Here is a 23,522-nt window from a genome sequence, read left to right as displayed (position 1 = left end):
AAAGCTTAGTACAAGCTGATATTGAAGTAAAAGCCAATAGCACTGGGTTTTTATAGCAGTAATTTTATTTTCTGTAACAGAATTTCTTACATGTAAAATATATCTACATGCCAATGATTAATTTTATGTTAAAATCTTGTTCTTGAAACACTTTTAAAAGTACATTTAAGGGACAAGAAGTTTGCCTAGAGAACAACAAACCGCTACTATAAGCATAAAGCACAATTTTATTTTTTTTTAAACTTATTTAAATGTGTCATATCATTTGCATTTGTGTACTATGCTAAGCCTTAAGTAGCGTTTTGGGAGTTATCATGGTAATCCTTTCCAGTTTGTTGAAGATCTTGAATCCTGCCAGTCAATCTTGCGCTTCAAATTCACTCCCCAAAGACCAGCCCCTGGCAGATTCATTGAGACTGTTTGCTCCTCTATGCACTATAGTTTAAAATAAGCATAATCTGGTAAAATGCCAGTCTTTTGTCAACCTTCCTATATCCCACACCCATGGTTTTTTCACCTGCCAAATTCAAACAAATCTTATCTAAACAATTAAGATAAGCATTGAAGTACTCTCTATAGTCAAATCAGCAAACCTCTCAAAACCAGAACTGAAATACAATCTCTCTAAATTAAACAGTCTACAATGGCAATCATGTTTGTATTTAAACATTTTATTCTGAAAGGATTACAGCATTGGTCTCCATTTTTTTTCCTGCCTAGACAAGAAGGCGACATACTGAGTCAAACAAAATATATTTGTTCTCTAAGAACTGAACTTGCACACTTTTTATAAACAAACTGTATAGGTGTATGAAGTTAGACTTCACATAATCAGTAACTGCTGTCCTTAACATGGTAGGCAATTGTTTGAAATGTATGTAACGTAACTGTTTATATTAAGTATGTATAGCTATATATAAAATCTAGTTATATATTTTGTTATATGTGTGTATAAATATATACACGTATGTAAAAAAGCTCTATCGATACAATTTTATTGCTATATATTAGAGATACAACATTAGGGAATAGGAATGCTAAGGACAAATGTCTAAAAAATTGAATTGTGTTCGTAGAAGAATCAGTACAAAAAATGATACTAAAGATTCACTCTTTTTAATGAAGTCTCCTACTTATGTTACTTCAAATTTTGCAAATGAATATTCTTGCTTAATTGATTCTTATTTTATTGCTTCCCAGAAATGTGAGTACATGTTCTTGAAGGTATTTAAAAATTTTAAGTCTTTTAAAAACAGTCTGAAGCAACAGCTAAGCTTAATCCATGGCTTCTGCTTGGAAATTTTGTATACTGTTCTGGTTTCTTACACAAGCTTTAGATCAAGGTGAGTTACTGCCACAGTAAAACTGTGTGTGAGCAGTTCTAAATGCTGTTTCTTGCCTCTGATCCATGCCGTATGTACTTGTGTTGAAGATTCAATCTCCATTGTGCTTTGTGCACTTAAAGTTTTCATCCTGAGAAGGTTAGAGTATTTGCTAATAGATAAACATATCACAAAGGTACTGAGGGCAAGCAGGTAGGTAATAATACGAAATTGTTTTCATTTGTGTTAACTCTACCCAGTGCAGCCATCCCCTACCTACCTATTATCAACGGGGTTTTTTTCTGCAAGCTGTGCAAGTCCAGATACTCATGTTTAAAAATTCTTTTATTTCACTTATTTTCTGAGAATCTTTAAAAATTATACAGTTGTGATCCTTGTGTGTTTTGCTGCAGCTCCCATTAGCACAAGGACATTTGGTTTTACCACTGTATTTTCCATATTTGTGTAAACATAACATGTATTTCAGCCCATTTGGGATTTAACTTTCTGTATTAGGAGATTCACATTTCTATTATTTGAGATAAAGAAGAATCCCAAGAGAACAGCAGTAGTTATCAAGTTGTTCGAAGTATCACAGACAAAAACCTGTGCTGTAGGCCTGTGTTAGATGAATGATGTCAATAAGCTCACATGGCGGGGGGGAAGAGCAAAGGATAGCAATTTTTGAAGTTGTAGTTTTACTACGTAACCAATAAAAGACTGCAGTAAAAGACTACAAATTTTGCAGTTTAGTTGATTTTTAAATATAAATATTAAGTTGGATTTAAATCTGGGTTTACTTTGCAAGTAACTTGATATTGCATCACACCATGATCTTTATGGCAGCAAAGGAAGCCACTGCACTTTGACGTTCTTCTAAGGCTCTCTTGGCTCTTTTGTTGATGAGAATGTTGAGGCAGATGTTTTTTCTTCTACTGCTGAATTGAGCAGTTCAGCTGTCAGTCATTCCAAGGTACCTGATGGAATTGTCTGCATTGAGACTTTTTTTCCCTGGTTTGCTTGTATTTGCATGTGTGGTGTTCTTGTATTTTCTTCCAAAGACATCTGTCAGTGAAGGCTTCCATTCTGTATTCAGTGAACAAACAAACAAGTTTATTTGTTCTTTTTCTCTAATTTGTTGTCAGAAACATTTCATAAGTTGATCAGGCTATATACTGACTTGTGTTTCTTGTTTCAGAATTTTCTATTGCTTAAGGTTTTGCCAGTATGTTAGTTTTCTAATTATGTTGGATTTTGACCATTTGAAGTTTACTACTCGTATGTTATTCTGGAAGCAGCTTTTTTTTTTTCAGTTAACTCAGTAATAATCGTTCAAGGAAGATCATCTAATGTGACACATTTGATGTACTCATCTACTCATGTGCCTTTTTTTCATCGGAATATCTGTTTTAGATATTTGAATATGAATATAATTCACATCAAATTTTCAAGTACAATTACTTGAAAACATTTTAGAAGGTGGAATGACTTTTAATGCTACAGTTCTGCCTCAAAAATATGTAGTAATTTTGAGACTCTATTTATGTACAGCTCATGGTTTCTATATAATATAGATACAGGTTCTTAATAACAACAAAGTCCATTTGTGTTGTAAGACTGGTTGATGCCTTTTCTGTTTCTTTCACTCTTCAGCTTGGAGTAATATTCCTGGGGTATAAATGGTTTAATTGTTAACATGCAGCAGAATTATCTGCGGATGGAAGTTAGGAAAAAGTACCATGGAAGTTGTAACCTCTCAGTGTCCTGTAACCTTGCATGTTAGAGTCACACTGTGGGCAGAACAGCTGTGAAACCCCCAAATCCGTGCCCCACACAGAACTGCATGATAAGAGTACCGTCATTATCTGCTGTAGAAGTAGGAGGTCCTTCGTTCAGTGAAGAAGAATCAGTCTGCCTTTGTAATTTGCTGAAGTGACTGTCTCTTGCTGCCATTTGACAGAGGAGATGTGGTCTTGCAAAGACTCTCCGTGCTCTTCTGGAGAAAGAGAGCAGATGTGAAAGCGAAGAGGCAAAGATGTGCAGAAGGAAAAAAAGGAGTGGCCTCTTGGAGTGATACTGCTTGGTTTTTGGAGAGTCATGGAGAAGTTAATTGTGGTGGAAATCAGCATGAAGAACTTGGGTGGGTGGTTTGCTTCTTTCTCTCCCTGAAGCATGGATCTGAGCATAGCAGGATTGGTTCAGAATTCCTTTTGCAAATTTGAAGTGGTTTTGCTTCAGCTACTGCTTCTTTCTGAGGAGCTAAGCTGTAATCTGTTATCAGTCAAGTAGGATTTGGAAATTGCTCAGTCAGTTTTTGGGGACACAGCAGTGCTTCTAGGAGGTCTCAAGAAGAGGGCAGTCACTTTTAGATGGAGTTTGGAGACAGAAAAGCTTAGGAAGCATACTTGGAAAGGCCAGAGAAATGGAGTGTGATTTGAAACCTGCCCTGAGAAAAGGGAAGACATAAGACCAAGATTTGGACTGAATATCAGTCTTCTGAAAGTCATCGATGAGTGAGATTGTGCTAATGAGAGTTTTATGACATAAAAGCTGGATCCAAAGGACCGGGTTGATAATTCTTTTTCTTGTTCCTGAAATTCTACTCAGTGGCAAATTTTGAATTTTGGCCTTTTCATTTTAAAAGGAAATTCCAGGGTATTGGACTTGCAAACAGAATAGAGTTTCCAAGCACGGGGTAGCTGTAGGAAGTTGTCTTTTCTCTAACAGTTTGTGCAAGTGGTACTGCTGGTGGATTTAGATTTATAGCCTCAGGCAAGTGTAGGTTTGCTGTATCTGTATCGCCTATCAATTTCGTTTTAGTGGTAGCTGGTAGTTCACATGCTCCTAGATATATGACTAATCAACAGTAATGATCTGTCTTACAATAAAAAAAATTACAGCTACTTCCTTTTATAGTCTTCCTGAGAATACACTGTGCATCCTCCAACTTCCTGCTAGTGTTTTCTCATGCATTTCTTCTTCAGGATTATATTTGCTGGCAAAAACTTTGATCTCATTGGTGGCTTGGTTACATACTGTGTTCCCCTGAAGAAATGTGGGTGGAGATCATACATTATGTTGGGTTTATTTTTTTTGTGTTTTTTTTAATTGTGTCTGTGTTCTATATTGGCTTCTATGTATATGGGAGAAGGTCTGTCTGTTCTCAGAGTTCAAGTATGCCTCTGAATATAGTTGTGTGCTTTACACTAATCTCACTTTTTTTAGCAGCAGCAATATTATCTTCCTGTCAGGTGAAGTATCTTCTAAGGTGCCTAGCCAGACTTGCAAATTAATTGATATTACTAAGAATAGTAAGACTTTGTCTCTCTGCACATATTTTATTGTCCTTCCAGTTTGAAACTAGTACCTAAGTTGGCTTTGTTATTGTGAGTTTGCATAATTTTTTTTTTTATTCAGTTTAAATTGTAGAAATACAGAATAGAATGGAAACTCTTCCATTCTGCTAAAACTTCTATATTCTGCAGTTGCATAAGAAAGATACCATTTCTGTCCCAAAGATACCAGTTTAAATTTCCATGTAGATTGTGACAAAAACAATGAGAATATCAGGAAAGTTTAAGACCGACAAGAGATTCCTGAAGCCTTTATTTTGGCTACAAATCCTTTGAAATCTCTTTCTTGTCCTCTGTCCTTTATAGTGTCAAGCAACCCTTTGCGATTGCTCTTCAACCCCTCTTTTTACTGGATGGATTTTCTGTAATCATCTGTTGACCGGTGCTTGCTTAAAAAAAAAACAAAAACAAAACAAAACAAAAAAGTCGTTGGTTTGCAGTTCCTTTTATTTTTATCTGTGCATATTTATGCGTGTATCTGGACATACTTGGTTCAAATCTGATTTAATCATATCTATGTGTGTATATACACACAATTATATATGCATACATTGAGTAATTTTACAGTATTAGGGCTTGAAATTGGTGCTGGCTTGCTGGTTTTATTGACAGCAGTGGCAATAGGAATGCAAGAAAATAGCAGAACTATGAAATCTTGAAGGTAAGAACTGAGTCTGAAACAACAAAGAAAATTGTTTCTGTTAGCATAAAAACCAACAGATATTCTTCACTGCTGTCTTTATGAATGTATCAGGCTGGATGATGTGCTGGCTATTAAAGATTGTTTCATAGTAGTCAAGACCAGGAAATGGCAATGTCAACTTTGAAACAAAAAAATTACTTTCTAAAATAGTGACAGGGGTGAAAATATCCAGCAACTGCAAGACTATTATAAACCCTTCTCCAGATGTTTGCATCAAAGTATACTGGAATTGTAGCATAACTCAGAATATTTTCATACGAGGAAATTAATGTTTGTCTCAATTTTTCATCATTATTTTGCCACCACATATGGAATCCTTTGGTTAGATATTTGTGTAGTCATGCTGATTGTAGGGAGGGGGCATGTTTAGCTAGTAAGCTTGGCTGCATAAGGGAACATCATTGTTTTTATCAGTTCGAATTATCTAGATAATGGAATTAAATATGCAACAGTCGTGATTTTGCCAGCTAGCATGTTCTGCATGACAATGCTGCAGTACCGCTAAGGAATAGAAGCTTATCTCCTGATTCCTCAGAGTGGGGGGAGCAAATCTATGGTGAACATTGAAAAATCCTAGTGGGATGCTAGAGTGCTATTTATGAACATATGCACCTTTAGATGAAATATATAGAAATATATTTGAGGGGGGGTTTGAAACATATATGCTAGGATCTAATTTCTCCAAGTCCTTGTCTCAGACTGATTTGTTTTAAGGAGCTCCCTGAAGTATGTACATTCTCCTGCATACCTGTTTTGTTGAAAGTACACAGACCTGGCACCATTGTGTTTGCCAGGCGTTCTCTTATCTCCTGCAAGCATTCAAACAAAAGTGTTCTATTGCTCCCTGAGTAATCCGTGGGTGATCTTAACATTGAGCAAAAGTCAGAGCAGGAACTTATGTCATATTTCTTAGTGCCGGAGTAGACAGTCTCTGGAAGGAAGGGGAGGGGGGTGGAGCAGGGAGAAGACAGCCACAACTCAAAATAAATAGTTGAAGGGTTGTGAGTGTGTTCATATATGAAAATATTGCATAAGCATAAGAATGCTGAAATGTAGGGATAATACAAACTGAGTTTCATAATACATCCTGGTTTTAATAAAGCTGTTTGTATATAGGCTTTGACATGTGTTTTCTTAAAGTAGAGCTCTCAAACCAATCTAGACCCAGTTTCTATTTGCATGTTAATTTTAGTCTCCAGTTCTACTTGGCAAATTTGGCATGTTTTTAAATATGCAGATAGCCCTATTGAGCAACAAGGATTATTAAATACAACATATACTACAGTACCTTGTTGAGAGAGCATCTTTAAGTCTCTGTTGCAACAATTATTACATTCGGGGAGCGGGGGGGGAAGGAGTTTTACAATATCCCAAATAACTAGTAGCAGATTTTTGCATGTGCCCCCTCCCCCAAAACAAAACAAAAAACGTGTTGCCTCCTGAACAGTTAACTGTTACGTTGCCATTATCTTTCAGATTCTCTTGCTTTCTGGTAAGGGAAAAATGGAAAAAAGATAATTTTCTAAAATATTATTTCTGAAAATTAAAGAATTTCCTAATTATTTTTTGTTTCAGTCCTAAAAGTTAGCTTCTTGCCCTGCTTAGAGATACAGTGTAGCCTGCTTAGTTTAATCAAGATCAACACTTCTTTGTTTATAATTTTCTTATACTGTAACTAAAACTATGTCTCAGGCCTGGAAAGGGGAAACATGATGAGTCCCAGACTCACAGTGGTATCTCTAAATGCTTTAGAGCAATCGGAAACACAGGAGCTTGAATTATATTGTCTGTAGTCTTTAGGTGTATACACAGAATTTCTCTGTGACAGTTAAGGACGTGGATTTATAGGACATAAAGTAACCTAGTGCTGGGTTTCTATCACTGATCAATGTTGCAATTTCTAGATTAATCTTGCCTAGGGGGTTATTCTATTTACTGTACAAGTGTGCACACACACACGCAGAGCCTATTACTAAAAAGGGTACAAATTAATGAAGTGCAAAATAGGAAAAAGACTGGTATAGTGTAATAAAAATTATTCATTACCATCACACATGTTCTAATACAACATTCTAAATTTCTGTCAAGATTTAAAATCTGGATGAGGAAAGTCGGATTTATCTGGCTTTTAAAAGAATGGTCAGTGTGCTTGCAAAAAATATGTAAGAGGAAGACTGAAAAGTACTATTTTTAAAATAATTCTTTGTATTAGCTGAGAATAATTCTTCACTAGTTTGCACAAACATTTCCTCTGCCTCTTGTTCCTAATACGAGTTGGGAGTCAGGGTTGTGTTCCTAAAAGTGTGCCTCTCAATGATTTTTTTTTTTTTTTTTTGTCCAGGTTAGGTAGATGGAAATCACTCTCTCTGTGCTGTTGAACTGGCTTTTTGACACTGAAAAAATACAGTATGTGTGTGGCGCCAGAACTGGTTGGGAGCAGGAAAGGCATATTTTGTATCTGTACTAAACACATCGGCTTAGTGCATAGAAGACTTGACCCTTGTCAGGTGTTTTGAAGATAACTGGCTGACTTATGGATTAATCAGTTTAAGACTGAAGCCAACCAGTGACAGGAATGAGCTTTGTTGTGTGAGTGTGTGTGTGTGGTTGTGGTGCCGATTTACAAATTTTTATAATGCTTTCAGTCGGACCGTGAAAGTCTGATGTAAAGCTTATCTCTGATCTCTGGCTATGGCCATACTCGTGGGATCGTGTTTGTGTGTTTGGGGGGAGGGAGATGAACTCTTTAACACTTGACACCTGGCTCTACCAGGTTTCTAGCCCATAGTCTTAGGAACGGCACTATTCAAGGCATTAATAAGGTTAAAACCCTTAAGCTGTATGACCAGTAGGTCATAAAAACTATTGCTGGGTATTGTGCTCAGTCTTTCTTTCACAGCTGGATTATCATCCTGACAACTAATTCTTTTTTCTTTTGTCTTTTTTATAGCTGTTGTGAACTTGGACAACTCTGTGGTTGACCTAGAGACCCTTCAAGCCCTGTATGAGAATGTGAGTAATCAGAGGAAGTCCACATAATGTGGGAATACCGTAGGTCCATGTGAAGGTGTTTTGGTTTGCATCAGTAATATTCAGAAAGCTTGCAGAACGTGTCCTATTTTGAAGTGACTTTATTTTCCCCAAAGCAATGAAAATAATAAGCATTTAAATTGTATTAATTGCCATTGTATGTTTTATATAGTGCATATATTTTTATATAAGTAACATAATCAACTTCTAAATGACTAAACAGAAACTGGTTTTGCTCCTTTTTTTTCTTCTTGGGTGGGGCAGTCTTTGGTCAATAGGTATCAGACCCTGCATTCCAGGTCTTTGGCTTCACTTCGTAACTTCATTAATATAGCAATGCTGTTCAATAAAAAAATTGTTTTAATAACAGCAATCATTCCATTTGTGGAACTGTAGCTTTAAATTATTATTATTTCAGGGATTTCTCCAAAATAATTTTAACTCTTTGAACGGAAAAAGATTGCTCTAAGTTAGTGTAATAAAAAGCAGTATAAATTGCCAGGGGCTTCATAAATGTCTGGTACTAATTATCAGAGAGTGTTTGACCACTAGGTATGCCAAATTAGGGATTCAGAATATACTCAGGCATGTTCTAAAACTCTACAAAGCCAGTCATGTGCAGAATTCAAAAAAGTGGATTTCAGAAGCACGTTTCTGCCTTCAGCTGAGGCCAGGGAGCATTACCCCCGTCTCCGAGTACATTGCTGAATACATGGAGGTCTGGCTAGGCATCTCTGGAAAGAGCAAAGAGGCTTTCTATTTATCCTCCAAAGAACCTGGAAATATGAAACGTAAAGCTGTGAGCCACGGAATGACATTGAAGGCCAATGTATGCTATGGTATTGGATTTTTTATTTCCCTCACATTATAGTTTTGATAATATGTTAATGACTTTTACACCTTTCAGATTTTTGGGTTTTAGACTCTAGCTTTTTATGGCCTAATTTGGAATGATTTGTTGATTTATGAAATTTCTCATAAATAATCCACTATGGGGCCTGAAGAGAGAGATAGTAAGCTCTAGTCCACTTTATAGAAAAACCAAAAAGCTAAACAAAATGAAAAACAAAAATCTGACAAGAACTAGGAAGCACTTCTACTCTTATTTTGTCCCTGAAGAATTAACGTGCTGAACACTGCTCAGGAAGATAAAGGTCAAATGGGAAATCCATTCTAACTACCCCCAAATCTTTATACTTTAAACACTTCTCATCCTTATGCCACAGAATTTCTGTTTTGGCCTGTGTTATTTCTATTTTACATTATTTTTAATCTGCTCCCTTGCACAGCTATATCCCATTCCATACATTCTTTAGCATGTAAAAAAATGAAGTAATTTTATATATTACATATGTGTGATTGTGAGAGATTGTGTTGTGGAAAGTACGGAATAGATACTGCCCTCATCAGTTTTTGCATACTTCCCTCTTTTATATTGCATAAGACTTTTTTATTTTGGTTTAAAAAAATAGTACTCCTATGTCGCTAATGTACTAATAGGATACTTTTCAAATGCTTTCTTAATATCATCTCTAATATACTTCAGAGTCCCAGTGTAAAGGATTACCTGCAAATCTGCAGTTTGTTGAAATAACCAAATGCCATCATGTTCCTTTTGTCATTACCTTCACTAATTACAGAAAATGTCTAGGAAATATTGTCCAGATTGAGGAAAATATCATATATTAATCTCAGGCAAGACTCAAGAAGTTGGAATGACTATAATATATTTCTTTGCTTTGAATAGAAGACAGATCAGCCCAACTTTATCACTGTATTTGCTTGGGTACAAGACAGGAAAAAAACCCGCAACCCAATCAAAAAACAAACAAAGAACAAAAAAAAAAAACACCCCAGTTTATTTGGAGAGAGCTTCATAAGGGGACCTGAATTTTAATCTTGGATCCTTTGTTTGATAAAGCTGTGTCTTGAAAGAAGCATTTTTTTAATTGAGTTGTATTTTCTGGTTTTACTTTCAGTCTTTGGTCAAAACATATCAGACCTTGCATTTGCTTCCCTTGGTAGCTTCACTAATTATAACAATATTGTTCAATAAAAAAGTGTAAGCAATGGGTGGTACCAGAGAGCGTGGCATGTTTGACTCCTCCCTTATTTCTCAGCCTCATCCTGTGTTGTAAGTGGCGATAACTTGCATCATTCGGCTACTTTGTAGCCATTAACTTAATTTTTAGGTTTTAGGGTTTATTTATTGGATTGGGATTTCTTGCTGGATATATAAATACCACGGTACTAGTTCTCCGCCTTTCTGTTTGATCTCTATGGAACATATGGGAGCATTTGTTTTACAGTCTTCCCTCAGAATGTAATCATTTTTTCTGATTGCATATGTCTGGCATGGTGCTTTCCTTTCTTAAATGTGAATGAAATTTGGGCAGTCTCCAAACCTAAACACACCCTAATTTCAAAAGCCACAGTCCCGAGGGCTCAATTCCTGTTTACTAAGGAATTAAAGTCTTGTTAAACCACAAAGTTACTGTATACATCTTAGTGACTTTTTATAAACGAAGAAACCCACACCCCACCAAAGACCCAAGCCCTCAATAATTTATTTAATAGTATTAAGTGGTATTGCCTCAAGTGAGAAGGACTTTGTTACTGCAGCACTGTATGGTACAGTCACATAGTTCTTACACATGGTTGTGGAGTTTGCTTTATAAAAAGTTGTTTAAATGTGTTGATGATCAGCTATGTATTAAGATCTAGACAATTTTAATAGGAGAGTCCTGATAGATAAAACCACATGTGGAACAGTTACTTTAATGTGCTTTTACAAACTCCTTAATATCAATGCTTTCAGGTGGCAGCTATAATTAGAGAGGGAGAAGGTAGATAAAATTCAGTGGAGTTGTCAATTTGCTGTATGAGTTAGGCCATATTGATTGTGCTGAGAAATGTACTTATTTGCAAATAAGTGCATGTTTACTTTGAAAACAGGTAGCCTCTTAGCAGCTGAGATTTTAGCTAAAATATCACTGCTTGAAACATTATAAGCCTGTTCTTGCTTATGTCTTCATTATATTGTGAAAATAAGTGTATAAAAAGTGGACTAAAAATTATATCAAAAGATTATCTTTGATCTATGAATTTGCCCTTTTCAAATCTCTTTACATCACAAAAAGAAACGTATATACTTTCTGAATTTGACTTCTGGTAAATTGTCCACCCTGTCTCTATCTTTAAAAGACTTAGGTCAATGCTTTCAAAAACCTCAAAATGCCATTTGCAAGAGCAAAAGGCACCCAGAAGTCTGAAGTGCATGCCTCTGCTCTGCCACTAAGATTCAAACCTTCTCCTCAATTATTTCTTGTGATTGTTTTAAACTGGCAATTACAATGCGATGTCTTAACATTTTTCTGCAAAGACTATAGATTGTACCTGACTTCTGATACATGACCCAGCTTCAAAGGAATATGATAGTTGTTATTAACCTGGGTATCTCTGTATATCCTTGTTGTTTCTGTTACTTTTGACAGTATTCTTTAGACAAGTCACCCAATGCTTTTGAAACATGTAACATTAACTTTGAAAATCAAGTTGACCAAAAAAAAATTCACCCCAAAATTCAAAAACCTACACACATTTAAACTGATCTAAACTCGGAGCTAAGGTTCTGTTGCAAGGGAAAAAACCTAACCAGGAAATGTAAGACTTATGTTGTGAAATGGAAAAATGGCCCTTATCAACTTAGGTAAGACCAAATATAGGGTAAGGTTATACTCTGGCAAAAGTGGCAAAAGAGTTGAACTAAAGCAGTATATTTTTTGCAGTAATTTCTGTCAGATTTATGCTGTCTGATTTTAGATATAGTTAATATCAAATTCTGGTATATTATACTATTTTTTCCATTTATGATGCTATACAATAGCTAAAATTCAAGGAAATATATAGCAGTGACATTCAAAGAGGTGCTAATCCAATCAGATTAATGACTTTTATGAGAAGTATCTATTCAATGTGTTCTCTCTTGACACAAATGTTGGAGGGTAATATAAAAGCTTTTTTTTATTATCCATCTGCAAATTAGAGAATAGATAAACATTAACTGTAAAGCTAACTGGTAAAGATTCTGAGAAATCATCTTCAATGATACCTGTGCAGAAGGTGTGTCAGCCTTATTCCTTTTCTATTGTAATTTAAAATACACATAAATCAGAATTCTGGATACTAGAGCCAAAATTAGTTACTTGAAACTCAGGTTTGATTCTGAACTTGCACTATATACTTGGACCTCTTGATTTTGGGTGAAGAGTGTAAACCATATCTCTTGAGTTTTCCTCAGGCCTACCCATGAGTGGATCATGCTTAGCCTTTGTATCTTTGCCGGTTGTTATTTCTTTGCATACACAATCTGAGAATAATTGCTTAAATAAGGAATAGTGAGTCTGCCTAACCTTTGCCCGTGGGATTTGGTGGAGAAACATTAACAGCTTGAACATGCATGTATATAATAGATTGCTGTTATAAGCACTCTAATACTTCACTGTGTGTAGAAGGCCGGAAGAGAGAGTACTTTCGCTATTTATTCTAAAGAATTTGCAAATAACCATTTAGCTTTATGCTCCTTGCTAAAACATTTTCTCCTCTTTAACTATTATGAAAAATTTTCAAGTGATTTCCTTTCAGTTTAACAGAAGAGAATATACTTTACAGATTGGCTAGAAATAATAGAACTTAATTTAAGAACTGTTAGTATGAGAACTTGTTTACTTTTACAAAAAATTTGTTTACAATTTACAATACATGAGTATTCATGAATTCATGAATACATGAGTTTTTTGAAGTGTAAGTTGAATAAATAAAATAGATCTTCCTACAAAGTCATGTCATTTGCATACCTAGACCTCCATGGTTCTGATGACATGACCGCTGGAACAATGCTCTCTTAGCATCCTTCCGATTTCTAAAATCTGTAGATTTCATCCATTGCCAAGAGAGTTTTTACTGATTTGAAAAGAAATGGAAGCTTTCTTTTTCATTTAACTCTTCATTGGGTAAGAATGTTTTAGAAGAAGCGAAGAAATGTCCCATTTACAGCTGCTCCCTAACACAAAACCAAAAGCAAATCTTTCTCCTCAACAGTACCTGCAATACTTAAGTGGAAACTTCTGCAGTTAGTTGGATCTTTCCTAGTCCTCACCCCGTGTCCGGATGAGTCTTCTAAGATTAAAAACTGATACAATTTTCTGATCTTAGTATCCTGAAAATTTCATTATCCTCAGGATAGAATTATACAAGTAAAATTCACTACTGTAATTATATTCGTATGTCCTATGCCTGCCTTGACAGAAACTTTATGTAGAAAAGTACCTTTGGAGGATGAATCCCCAAGTTTGTTTTCTGACGCTGAAGTGATACTGGGAAATTCAGGAAACTAGGTGTTATGGATGGGCCACTGCCAGTATACTAAATTTAAAAACTGATAAATTAATCTCAGCCTAGCTCTTGTTAACTGAGAAAGGCATGATACAGTATACACAGATAGATCAAGGAAGGATCAAGCAAGTCAAGGGAAGTGATTATTCTCATCTTCTCAGCACTGGTGAGACCACATCTCGGGTGCTGTGTCCAGTTCTGGCCTCCCCAGTGCAAGAGACATGGACATATTGGAGCAAGTCTAGTGAAGGGCCACAACGATGATTAAGGACTTGGATAATGTACCATACAAGGAGAGGCTGAGAGCTGGGGTTGTTTAGCCTGGAGAAGAGAAAGCTCAGGGGGATCTTATCAGTATGTACAAATACCTGATTGGGGAGGGGGAGTAAAGAACACAGAGCTAGATTCAGTGATAGTCAGCGTAAAGATGAGGTAGTGGGCCTCTTGAAATTGATATACTGGAAATTCCATTTAAAAATAGAAACACCTTTTTTTACTGCAAGGGTGTCCAAACACTGGAACAGGCTGCCTAGAAAGGTCGTGAGGTCTCCATCCTTGCAGATATTCAAAACCTGGCTGGACACGATACTGAGCAACCTGCTCTAGCTGCCTCTGCTTTGTGCCAGAGGGTTCGACTAGGCGATCTCCAGAGGTCCCTTCAAACCTCAACTATTCTATTAATCTGTGATACAAGTACTACCACCATTATAATTTCTTAGTGTCGAGAACAAAGTTTATTTCTGGGGAAAAAAAACCAAAAAGGTGTTTGCAATGTTTCCTATCTGTTGGAGTATTTATTAGATAAACTCAGACTACTTTAGAGAAGATGACCCTTGAAGAACATCCACAGAAATGCTAGCTAAATATTAAGTTGTGTAGTATTCAAGACAGATGGCCTTGTGGTCATTTTCAGACTTCTTGAAGTAATCAGAGAAACTCTGAAGTGCTTTTGCTCTGAATGACTCTTCAATCTCTTAATCTTTCTGTTTCACGTCAGTATTTTCTCCCTTTTCACATGGAAAGATGTTCAACAACCTCAGAAGAACTGTCCAAACCTGACTTTCTGGTTTCAGATTGCTGAGGGAGCTGTGGCAGTATGATTTGAGATAGTTCCATACCTCTTCTGCTAATCATGCAAAAGCATGCAAGAAAGAATGCAGATACAGCCTACCTATCTTTTGCTTTGCCATTATTTAAGTAGTCAGAATATAATTTTCCACTGTTGTCTTCAAGTTTTGTGGTGGAGTAAATTAAAAAATGTGTGTAATGTTTTCTTAAAGGAATAAAGTTAGATATATTTACTTCTTTTTTCAGTCTTGCACAGATTCATGTTTTGAATCTATTTTGAAAACCACCATGGATGTCAAAAGAAGGGTCAGAAGGACAAATTTCCATTCCACTTTTATTCCTTTCCATGCCATTCCATTTTCCAGTACTGCAGTTGGAAAAAATAATTTCACTGTAGCATGGAGCACAGAAAGAAGTGAGGCTCTGTTTCTTTTGATTGGAATATTGAAGAAAAGACTGCACAATGTGCCACAGGGTTCTCCAAGAAACTAGGTAGTTTACATGTAATTGTTTTGGCTTATTAAGAGAAAAATGAAAATCATTTTACTCCAAAGTAGTATGCAGTAGTTCTCATGTATTACTGTATGTATGATAGTTCCATTATGAATCAACTATTTTTTTGTTGTTCCATAGTGTTTTCCAAATACTAAATAAAATTTAAATTGCAGTAAACAATACAAACCTATTTTCATTTAGTTTAAAAAAAGACATTATTTAAATATATATTTAAAGATCAGATTGCATTCAAATGCAACCCAACAGATTTGGAAAGAGAAATACAACTCAAGAGAGTTTTTTGTTCCAAAGACTTTATAAACAGCCAAAGAAAAGGGATCGGGAATGAAGATTATTGTCTCGGTGCATGGTTGAATGAATAAATCTTTTGCAGATTACTAGTAGTCAATAATATTATTTGGAAGATGTTCTGTTTTCCATCAGATGTATTTATACTTAAAATCACTCTATGCACTAAGTAGTTTTACCATAAGCAGATGCTAGAGGGAAAAGAAAAAATCTATGAACATGATTTTTTACAAGGGCATCTTTATCTGTGTTGTTTGACTGATTTTTTAATTAACACTTTTTAATTATTTTGTTTCCTTTATTCCAGAGAGCACAATCAGATGAATTAGAAAAAATAGAAAAGCATAGCAAGGCATCCAAGGAAAAAGAAAACGCCAGGTCTTTGGATAAACCGGAACAGTAAGAACATACTTATGAAAGAACAGTTTTGCCCGCTTCAGAAAAATTTTCCTGCTATAGTAAACTATCTAGAGATGTTATAAAAGAAAAAAAATACTGTACCTACTGACAGTGACTCATATAATTTTCTTTAATCACTCCTACAGGTTTCTCTATGAACTCTCACTAATTCCCAACTTTTCAGAACGTGTATTTTGCATCTTGTTCCAATCCACATTTTCAGAAAGCATTTGTTCAATCCGTCGCAAACTTGAATTGTTACAGAAACTGTGTGAGGTAGGTTGTGCTCTGTGAAAAGGTAGAGCTAAATTTCTGATATTTAATCTTGTTAAGTTGTACTCATATTTCAAAAGTTTTCACTTTATTTACTTTAAGTACTCATTAAATCTGAAGGATAGCAGAATAGAACGTTTTATGATTGTACTTCAACATCAAAGCGAATTTTAAGATTAGCTTTTGGTACTGAACTATATCATGTTTTTGCCACCAATGTATATCAGTCTCTGGAAAATAGTGTACCTTCTCCTTTTGTTAAAGCAAAATCTTCCCTCTTCATAGTGACCATATCGCTCCTTACTAAATGAATGCCAGTTCAGTCCACCTTGTGTTTGCTTTGATTTTGGAAGTGTGCAACTCAATAATATCTCTGATATCGAAAATCAGTTAGAGATAACAATGTTATCTCTAGCTAGAAGAGATTACTTGAATTTTGTTGTCCCATGCAAAACAAATACATGGCTTTAAAAATGCAGGTTTCATCAGTATTTTCATAACTGAAAACTATTTGAAATATTTTATTTGTTTTACCATTTAATAGATTTTTTTTTATTTAATTGATTAAATGTTTTAATTGTTCCGTGTAGGTTTTTTATGAATTCCTTGCAGAATTCTCTCCTAAATTAAATATACCATTCACAATTTCAGCATCAGTTAAGGAATTACTATTTTGTTGTTCTCAACAGGTCATCTCTGATAATATTGTAGAGATTTCCTATTATTTTTTTTCTAAGTATCCATTTTGGAGATAACTTTCTCCATTCACAACAAATTACGTATTGATATTATTCTACTTCTACATGTTGCAGTAGAAGGTTGTTAATTCTCTATATTTGAGCCTTTATATAAGTATTATTTCTAAACACAGTATCAACAAATCTGCTTGTCAGTAATACTGTTAACCGTAAATATTATTGTGAGTTTGAACAGAGAATTGTTTCCTTCTGTTTTGTAGACATTGAAAAATGGGTCCGGAGTTATGCAGGTCCTGGGTTTGGTTCTTGCTTTTGGAAATTACATGAATGGTGGAAACAGGACACGAGGACAGGCTGATGGGTTTGGACTAGATATCCTGCCAAAACTGAAAGATGTCAAGAGCAGTGTAAGTTGATTCTAGAATTCCTGTAGGCCTGAGAATGTTAAATTCTGAGAAAATTACTTCGTCTCCATTTCCGAGTAAGTGGTGTGAAACTTATGAAGGCACGTCAAAGGGAATTCTTTTGTTACTATACTTAGCTCATCACACTTCTAGAGTTGGATGCATTTCTTAGAAATATGAAAATGAACCATCTCTTTTCATTACTGTACAAATAAAAATATGTTAAATTATGTCTTAGTTCCTGATATGTATTTGACCTTTGGTACACTGCATAGTTCTAACTTTTCCTGTATTCAGAAGCAATACTATGATCCTTACACTTAAAAGGTTTATTACAGAAGTGGAAACAGTTGTAAAAGAAAAGTTAACTGTGATTCGATGCTGGTTCAAAATATTTGTAACAAAAAAAAAAAAAAGTCGCTCCTGAAAATGATTGAATAGGCATCCTGAGCATTTGGGATAACCCAAAATTCATCCTTTATATACATCATGATTACAGAGTGTGCATTTTACATTGGACCATGGAACCACCCGAGTAAAAAGTAATCACAGCAAGTACTTGTTGATTTAAGATTTGACTGGTATAGTCATCTGAGTAAGAATTATAAGTAGTCTTGTCTATTGCTCAGTGCTAAACTGGAGTTTGTGTGTTAACAGCGCTTTTTTGGCTTTGATTATTCAGATTGGAGTTGTATTCAAATATCTGCTTTTTTTACAAGGAAACAATGATCTTTGAGTCTCTATGGCTATGATTAAAAGACTCATCTGAATGTGGACAGTGGTATGAGAAAGATTATAGCAATAATTCTTGAGACTTTAAATTGGCCCCTACATCTATCTTGTGAGTCATTGTCGAGATCTGCTATTCTGAAAGTGGCAGAAAAAGAAGAGTTTGTTTCCCTGAATGGTCACTCACTAAATACACATGCTTTAGCTGCTGGGTTAGGTAATGTGAGCCGACTGTTGTTTAGCTTGAGTTGAGAGACCATGTCAGCCATTTGCCTTTAAAGGAGTGGAGGAACTTCATTCTGCCATGCTGGTTTCTTGGTAAGCCAGGGGAGTGATGATGTGAATTAAGCCTTAGTAGAATGTGTTTAGGGAAGCTTACTTTAGCTGAACCCTCTGGCTGACTCTAGATACATCACCAGTTTTAGAACTCGGCTCAGTAGAACATTTAGGCACACTAAATTTGGTTTGGTGACTCAGGTCTTTAGTACGTAATTTGCTGGAAATATTATGACCGTTAACCTTGCAATTGCAAGATACATCTTCAGTTTATTTGCTACTGAGCAGTCAGAAAAGTTCTTACAAAATAATTTTCTGAAACTATCTGAAAATGTAATTCTGTCAAAAATGCTCTTCAAATCAAAGATTTTCTGCTGAAGTTTCATTACAGAGATTACAGAGGGGAAACAATGAGAAAGTTCCCCCAAAGACCCCCAAAAGTGCCAAAATTTTATTTAGAAAAATAACTTTCTTTGTTTAATTTAACTTTGCTTTGGTTATAGTTACAGATTAATAAAAAGATCTGAATGTTGCGAAACAAATTGCATACATCAACCCAGAAACAATTTCTCTTTTCCTTCTTGGGAAATTTCAAAACGTAAGGGTTCAGTTTACAATCAGGTAAATTTCAAAAATCAAGAGTGGCCTACATGAGTGTTATAACATATCTTTCTATTATTTTCTTTAATGATTAAATGGTATTTCAGGGTGTTGGGGTTTTAGGTTTTTTTTGGTGAAGGCACCAAATCAGTGAAGTATTTTTCTATACTTGACATTAATATTTCATTTACTGAATTTGTTTTTTTTCAGTGAGTTTCAGTAACACATCAAACTTTATTCTCTTCTATACAGGACAACAGCAGAAGTCTTCTATCTTACATTGTCTCATACTATTTGCGTAATTTTGATGAGGTAAGTGAGAATTAATTTTGCTCTTTTAAATTCAATTTTAAAAAATCAACTTAAATTCACTCTTCTGCTAGCCAAGATGAGGAAATGTGCACAAATATTCTTTGTGCTTTCAGTTATATATTTTAGTATATAAAAAAGTAATAAGCACTAAGTAACTGTTCGTTTGTGTTTTCGTCAGGATGCTGGAAAAGAACAATGCATCTTTCCTCTTCCAGACCCACAAGATCTCTTCCAGGCTTCGCAAATGAAGTTTGAAGACTTTCAAAAAGATCTCCGCAAAATGAAGAAAGATTTGCGAGGTACTGAAGCTAGATTAAGTGCTAACTATATATTACCAACATATCCCCGCTGTTATTGTTTGTATCATTTTGAGAAATTAGATGATAGTATAAAAAAAGTTGTGTATTTTTGACTCCTCAATTACTATTTTGTTTCCTTAATTTGCTTTTTCATGACCATTTAAGCAATAATTCATAAATTTCTGTAGATAACCTGGAAGAGGTTATTAAAATAAACAACATCAAACCAGTTAGGTTAAATCTTTTGTTTCAAAACCAAAACAAAAAAAATATTTTTTTTTTTCTCCAAACTGATTTCAACAAGTCTTTCACCATAAAAAGAATTGCAAAGTGTTGGACCATGTCCATGACAAAAAAGATTGATAATCAGGTCCAAATACTATCTAGCAGATAAAATAATATATATGGCATGTTGTTAAAGACAGTTGAAATAACCTGACTTTAAACTAAAAAATAATATGCAAAGGAAGTATTTTTTCTCCTACTTGTGGAATGATTTCTTTAAATGAACTCAACAAGCTTAAAGTAAGATGTATTTGCTAGACTTTAATAGAGAACATGTATCGCATATAATACGTTTCTTAATAACATTGGGAACTAAGCACTAAGTTTAAGTTAAGCAAGAGTAGTTTGCACAAATGATGGCTAATATCCATTATCTTCAATACTTTTGCTAAAAGTCTCTGCTAGACTGGCCAGTTATGTAGCATTATGCTAAATCTTGGAGAGAAGGATTCAAATCAAGGAGTGAAATGATCTTTATATTTCTGCTGCCTTGCTGATTTTGAATACCATGCATCTAGAGACCAAGAAGTGGTTTGGTAAACCATTAGTCCCTGAACAACCTAGAACAGAAGGTTCTCTATTAAAACAAAAACATAACATGGTTACCAAATGATATCTGACCTTCCCTTCTTGCCCCTCTCAAGCTTTCTGTTTGGATGTTTTAAAATTTATTGTAAACATTTAGAGGTAATATTTAAAGTTGTATCAAGATCACTTAGTCTGATACTGAGGAGCAAACTGCAGCACCATCCATTTGCTGCCCTGAACAATCTAGGGGGCAAAAATCCCACAGTTCAACCATGAAAACTTATTTCTGTACTTCTTGCAACTTTCAGATAATCTGAGGGCTGATCTCCAAGCTTGCACATAGAGAAGAAAGATGCTTAGGTCTGATTGAAAAAAGGCACTTGAATTCAAGCACATGTTTACGAACATCCATGGGAGCAGACGCTATTCCTTGCAAGTTCACCAAAAATGTTTTTATATAGACGAAAGGTTAAATATTTTTAGATCAAGGTTGAAATTGGCACACAGGCATAAATCTCTTATGGAATAAATCCACACTGTGCAGTGATCAAAGCAGAGGTTCTGTAAAAACGGAAATTACATGCTTCACTCTGCCATCAGACGGCAGTTGAATTCTTTCTATGCTTCCAATCCAGCCCTTAGGCTGGAGTCTCTGTTGTCAGTCTGTTCTGTCATGAAACTGAGGAATAGCTGCAGACACCATCACTCTTTCCCTATTCCCTTTGGTACAAACTTTTTTGGGAACAGCATCGGCCCCCTTCTGCATCCTCTTCTGGATATGGAGAATTTCAGTACTAGTTTGCAATCTCATTCGTGACTTCTTATCAGCCCTGAGTGATGCAAAATGCTTTTTCCAAAGAAAAATGTCACCCTAAATTTAAAATAACTTGTGTTAAAAAATTTTGTGACTGCAAGAGCATTCACTAAAAATTCTGGGTATTCAAATAGTTTAATTGTTGTAATGCTTTCAACATTTCATGACGCAGAATAGCCAAGTTTAATGACAGTCTTTTTTAAATAGAGTACAAGTTTTAGCTGAATGGATAAAATGATTTCAAAGTGGTTTTCCTCTGCATGTAGTTTAAGTACACTACCAGATTTGCTAATTCGCATCTGGAAACTTATGAATTACTAGAGCTAGCAAGTGCCTCATTAAATGACTGAGCAGGAAGAAGGCTGTAAGATGCTGAGCAAATTCTGACAAAATCCTAAATATGATCCTCTCCTTTGAAGTTAGTAAGAGTAAATGAGTATTGAGTATTCATGGGAAATACTGATTTTAAAGCCATACAAATAGATGCCCATGAGTGCATTCCAGTTTTATACTGAGATGCAGACTGTAACCTTGGACCTATTTTCATCAGTAATTAGATGGAAGATTTCATGAGAGGATTTCACCATTGGGGGGGGCAGTGTTTGCTTTGTTCTTGATCGCTGAAAAACTGAAAATTGCACATAACATTGATGCAGGCAGTATCACCAGTTCAAGGGTGTTCTGTCCATGTTAGTTTCAAATACCCTGCAAACCATGCGCAGTGAGATCGCGCTTAGTACAATGGGGGAAGTGGGTATTGTTTCACCCAGGAACAAAAGCTTCTGAAGATATTTTATTTCTGTCTTAAAAAACTTTCCATGATCATTATTCAAAGGTAAACTTCATCCCAGAAGGACCCTTTCATAAAATTATGGGGCCACTTAAAAAACAACAACAAAAAAATAAAAAAAGTAGAGGAATGTTGTTATTTAAAAAAAAAAAAAAGTTTTGTAACCATAACAATAGCAGTTCATTCTAGCAATGCTGTATTTTTCCATCTAAATATGTCAGTAGCATACACAGAGACGTGCAGATATAAATAATCTTTATAGTTCTGTAAAATAATTTCGTTGTCATGCTCTTTCACAGTTCTTAGCTTGGGCTTATGTTTGTATTAAAGGAGTTGTTATGCTGATTCTTAAAAAGAAAAAGCACTCATGATGTTCAACTTGTATGCTTTCTTCCCTTTTGACTGTGGAGGCTCTTGTCCGTTTTTACGTTTTTATGAACTGTATGCCTTGCAGTTTGTAAATGTTAGAAAAGAAAGTCTCTTCTAAGATTTCAGATTAAAAGTGTAAGTCCAAAAGGCTTTCAGAAAGCATGCTGTGTGCCTGTTCCAAGGTTATTAAGGCAGAAATTTACAATTTTTTTTTTTAATTGGGAAAAAAAAGTTTTCCCCTAACATTATAGTGGAAGCTACACTAACAATGTAATATTGAACTTGCAAATTGTTCAGTTTTGGTTTTGTTTTTTAAAATAATATAGACCTCAGGGATAAAGTTAATATACTAGATTTTTTTTTTTTTAAATAGAAGACCAAATAACAGGTAGATCCTTTTACTAACAAACCAAGTGAGTTTGGCTCCATCTGTTGCTCCCAGATTTCACAGCTCTCCAGGATTCTCACTTTAGCCTTTTTGACTTCAGTGACATATAGTTTGTTAAGCAACTTGATCTGCTTTTGATCTCTCCTGGCTGTCAGCAGTGTTCCTTGATGCAGTCATGCCAAGCAATGACTTCTGTTCCTATGTCATTCCACAGAAGAAACTTTAGCACTTGCCACATGACTTAAATCAACTCACCATGTAAAGAAAATTGGGCATCCAGGGTCACAAGAGCAGTGTGTGACTCTCACTGATTAGGACCTGTGTTGTACATCTATTATTATCAGTATATTTTTCTAGACACTTCAGAATGATAGAGGCGGGGCAGAAAGATGTGGAAAATGTGTATTGAATCAATTAATGTTTTAATCCTCTCTGCTCTGACACTCTCTGGAGGTACAATTGTGGTTTAGGAAAATGTTGGATTTGTGGCCCATGAAATTCTTCAAGACATGTATTTAGTTTAGGAAAGAACTAGGACACTAAAATGGCAGTGAGAGTTACAGTATTTATGAAGCACTTATGGCAAGTTAAAACTGTTTAGAAGCTGTTCTTTGGCTACACATTAACATTTTAGCTTTACAATAGTAAGTTTATTCTTGCAAATCAAAAACTAATTTGTCAGTT

General features: G+C 35.2%; 1 protein-coding gene across 1 annotated transcript in view; it reads left to right on the top strand.

Annotated features, from left to right (window-relative positions):
• Window positions 1–23,522, top strand: part of FMN2 (formin 2) — a 162,700-nt gene that overhangs the window by 83,047 nt on the left and 56,131 nt on the right. The window contains exons 9-14 of the mRNA XM_050893860.1: window positions 8,329–8,390; window positions 15,982–16,073; window positions 16,220–16,349; window positions 17,305–17,451; window positions 19,306–19,365; window positions 19,544–19,664. Of these exons, the coding sequence (XP_050749817.1) occupies window positions 8,329–8,390; window positions 15,982–16,073; window positions 16,220–16,349; window positions 17,305–17,451; window positions 19,306–19,365; window positions 19,544–19,664 (612 nt within the window). The remainder of the gene's footprint in view (window positions 1–8,328; window positions 8,391–15,981; window positions 16,074–16,219; window positions 16,350–17,304; window positions 17,452–19,305; window positions 19,366–19,543; window positions 19,665–23,522) is intronic.

The sequence above is a fragment of the Gymnogyps californianus genome, chromosome 3 (assembly GCF_018139145.2).
Source record: "Gymnogyps californianus isolate 813 chromosome 3, ASM1813914v2, whole genome shotgun sequence".
Taxonomy (NCBI): domain Eukaryota; kingdom Metazoa; phylum Chordata; class Aves; order Accipitriformes; family Cathartidae; genus Gymnogyps; species Gymnogyps californianus.
This window is presented reverse-complemented; position numbering and strand designations above follow the sequence as displayed.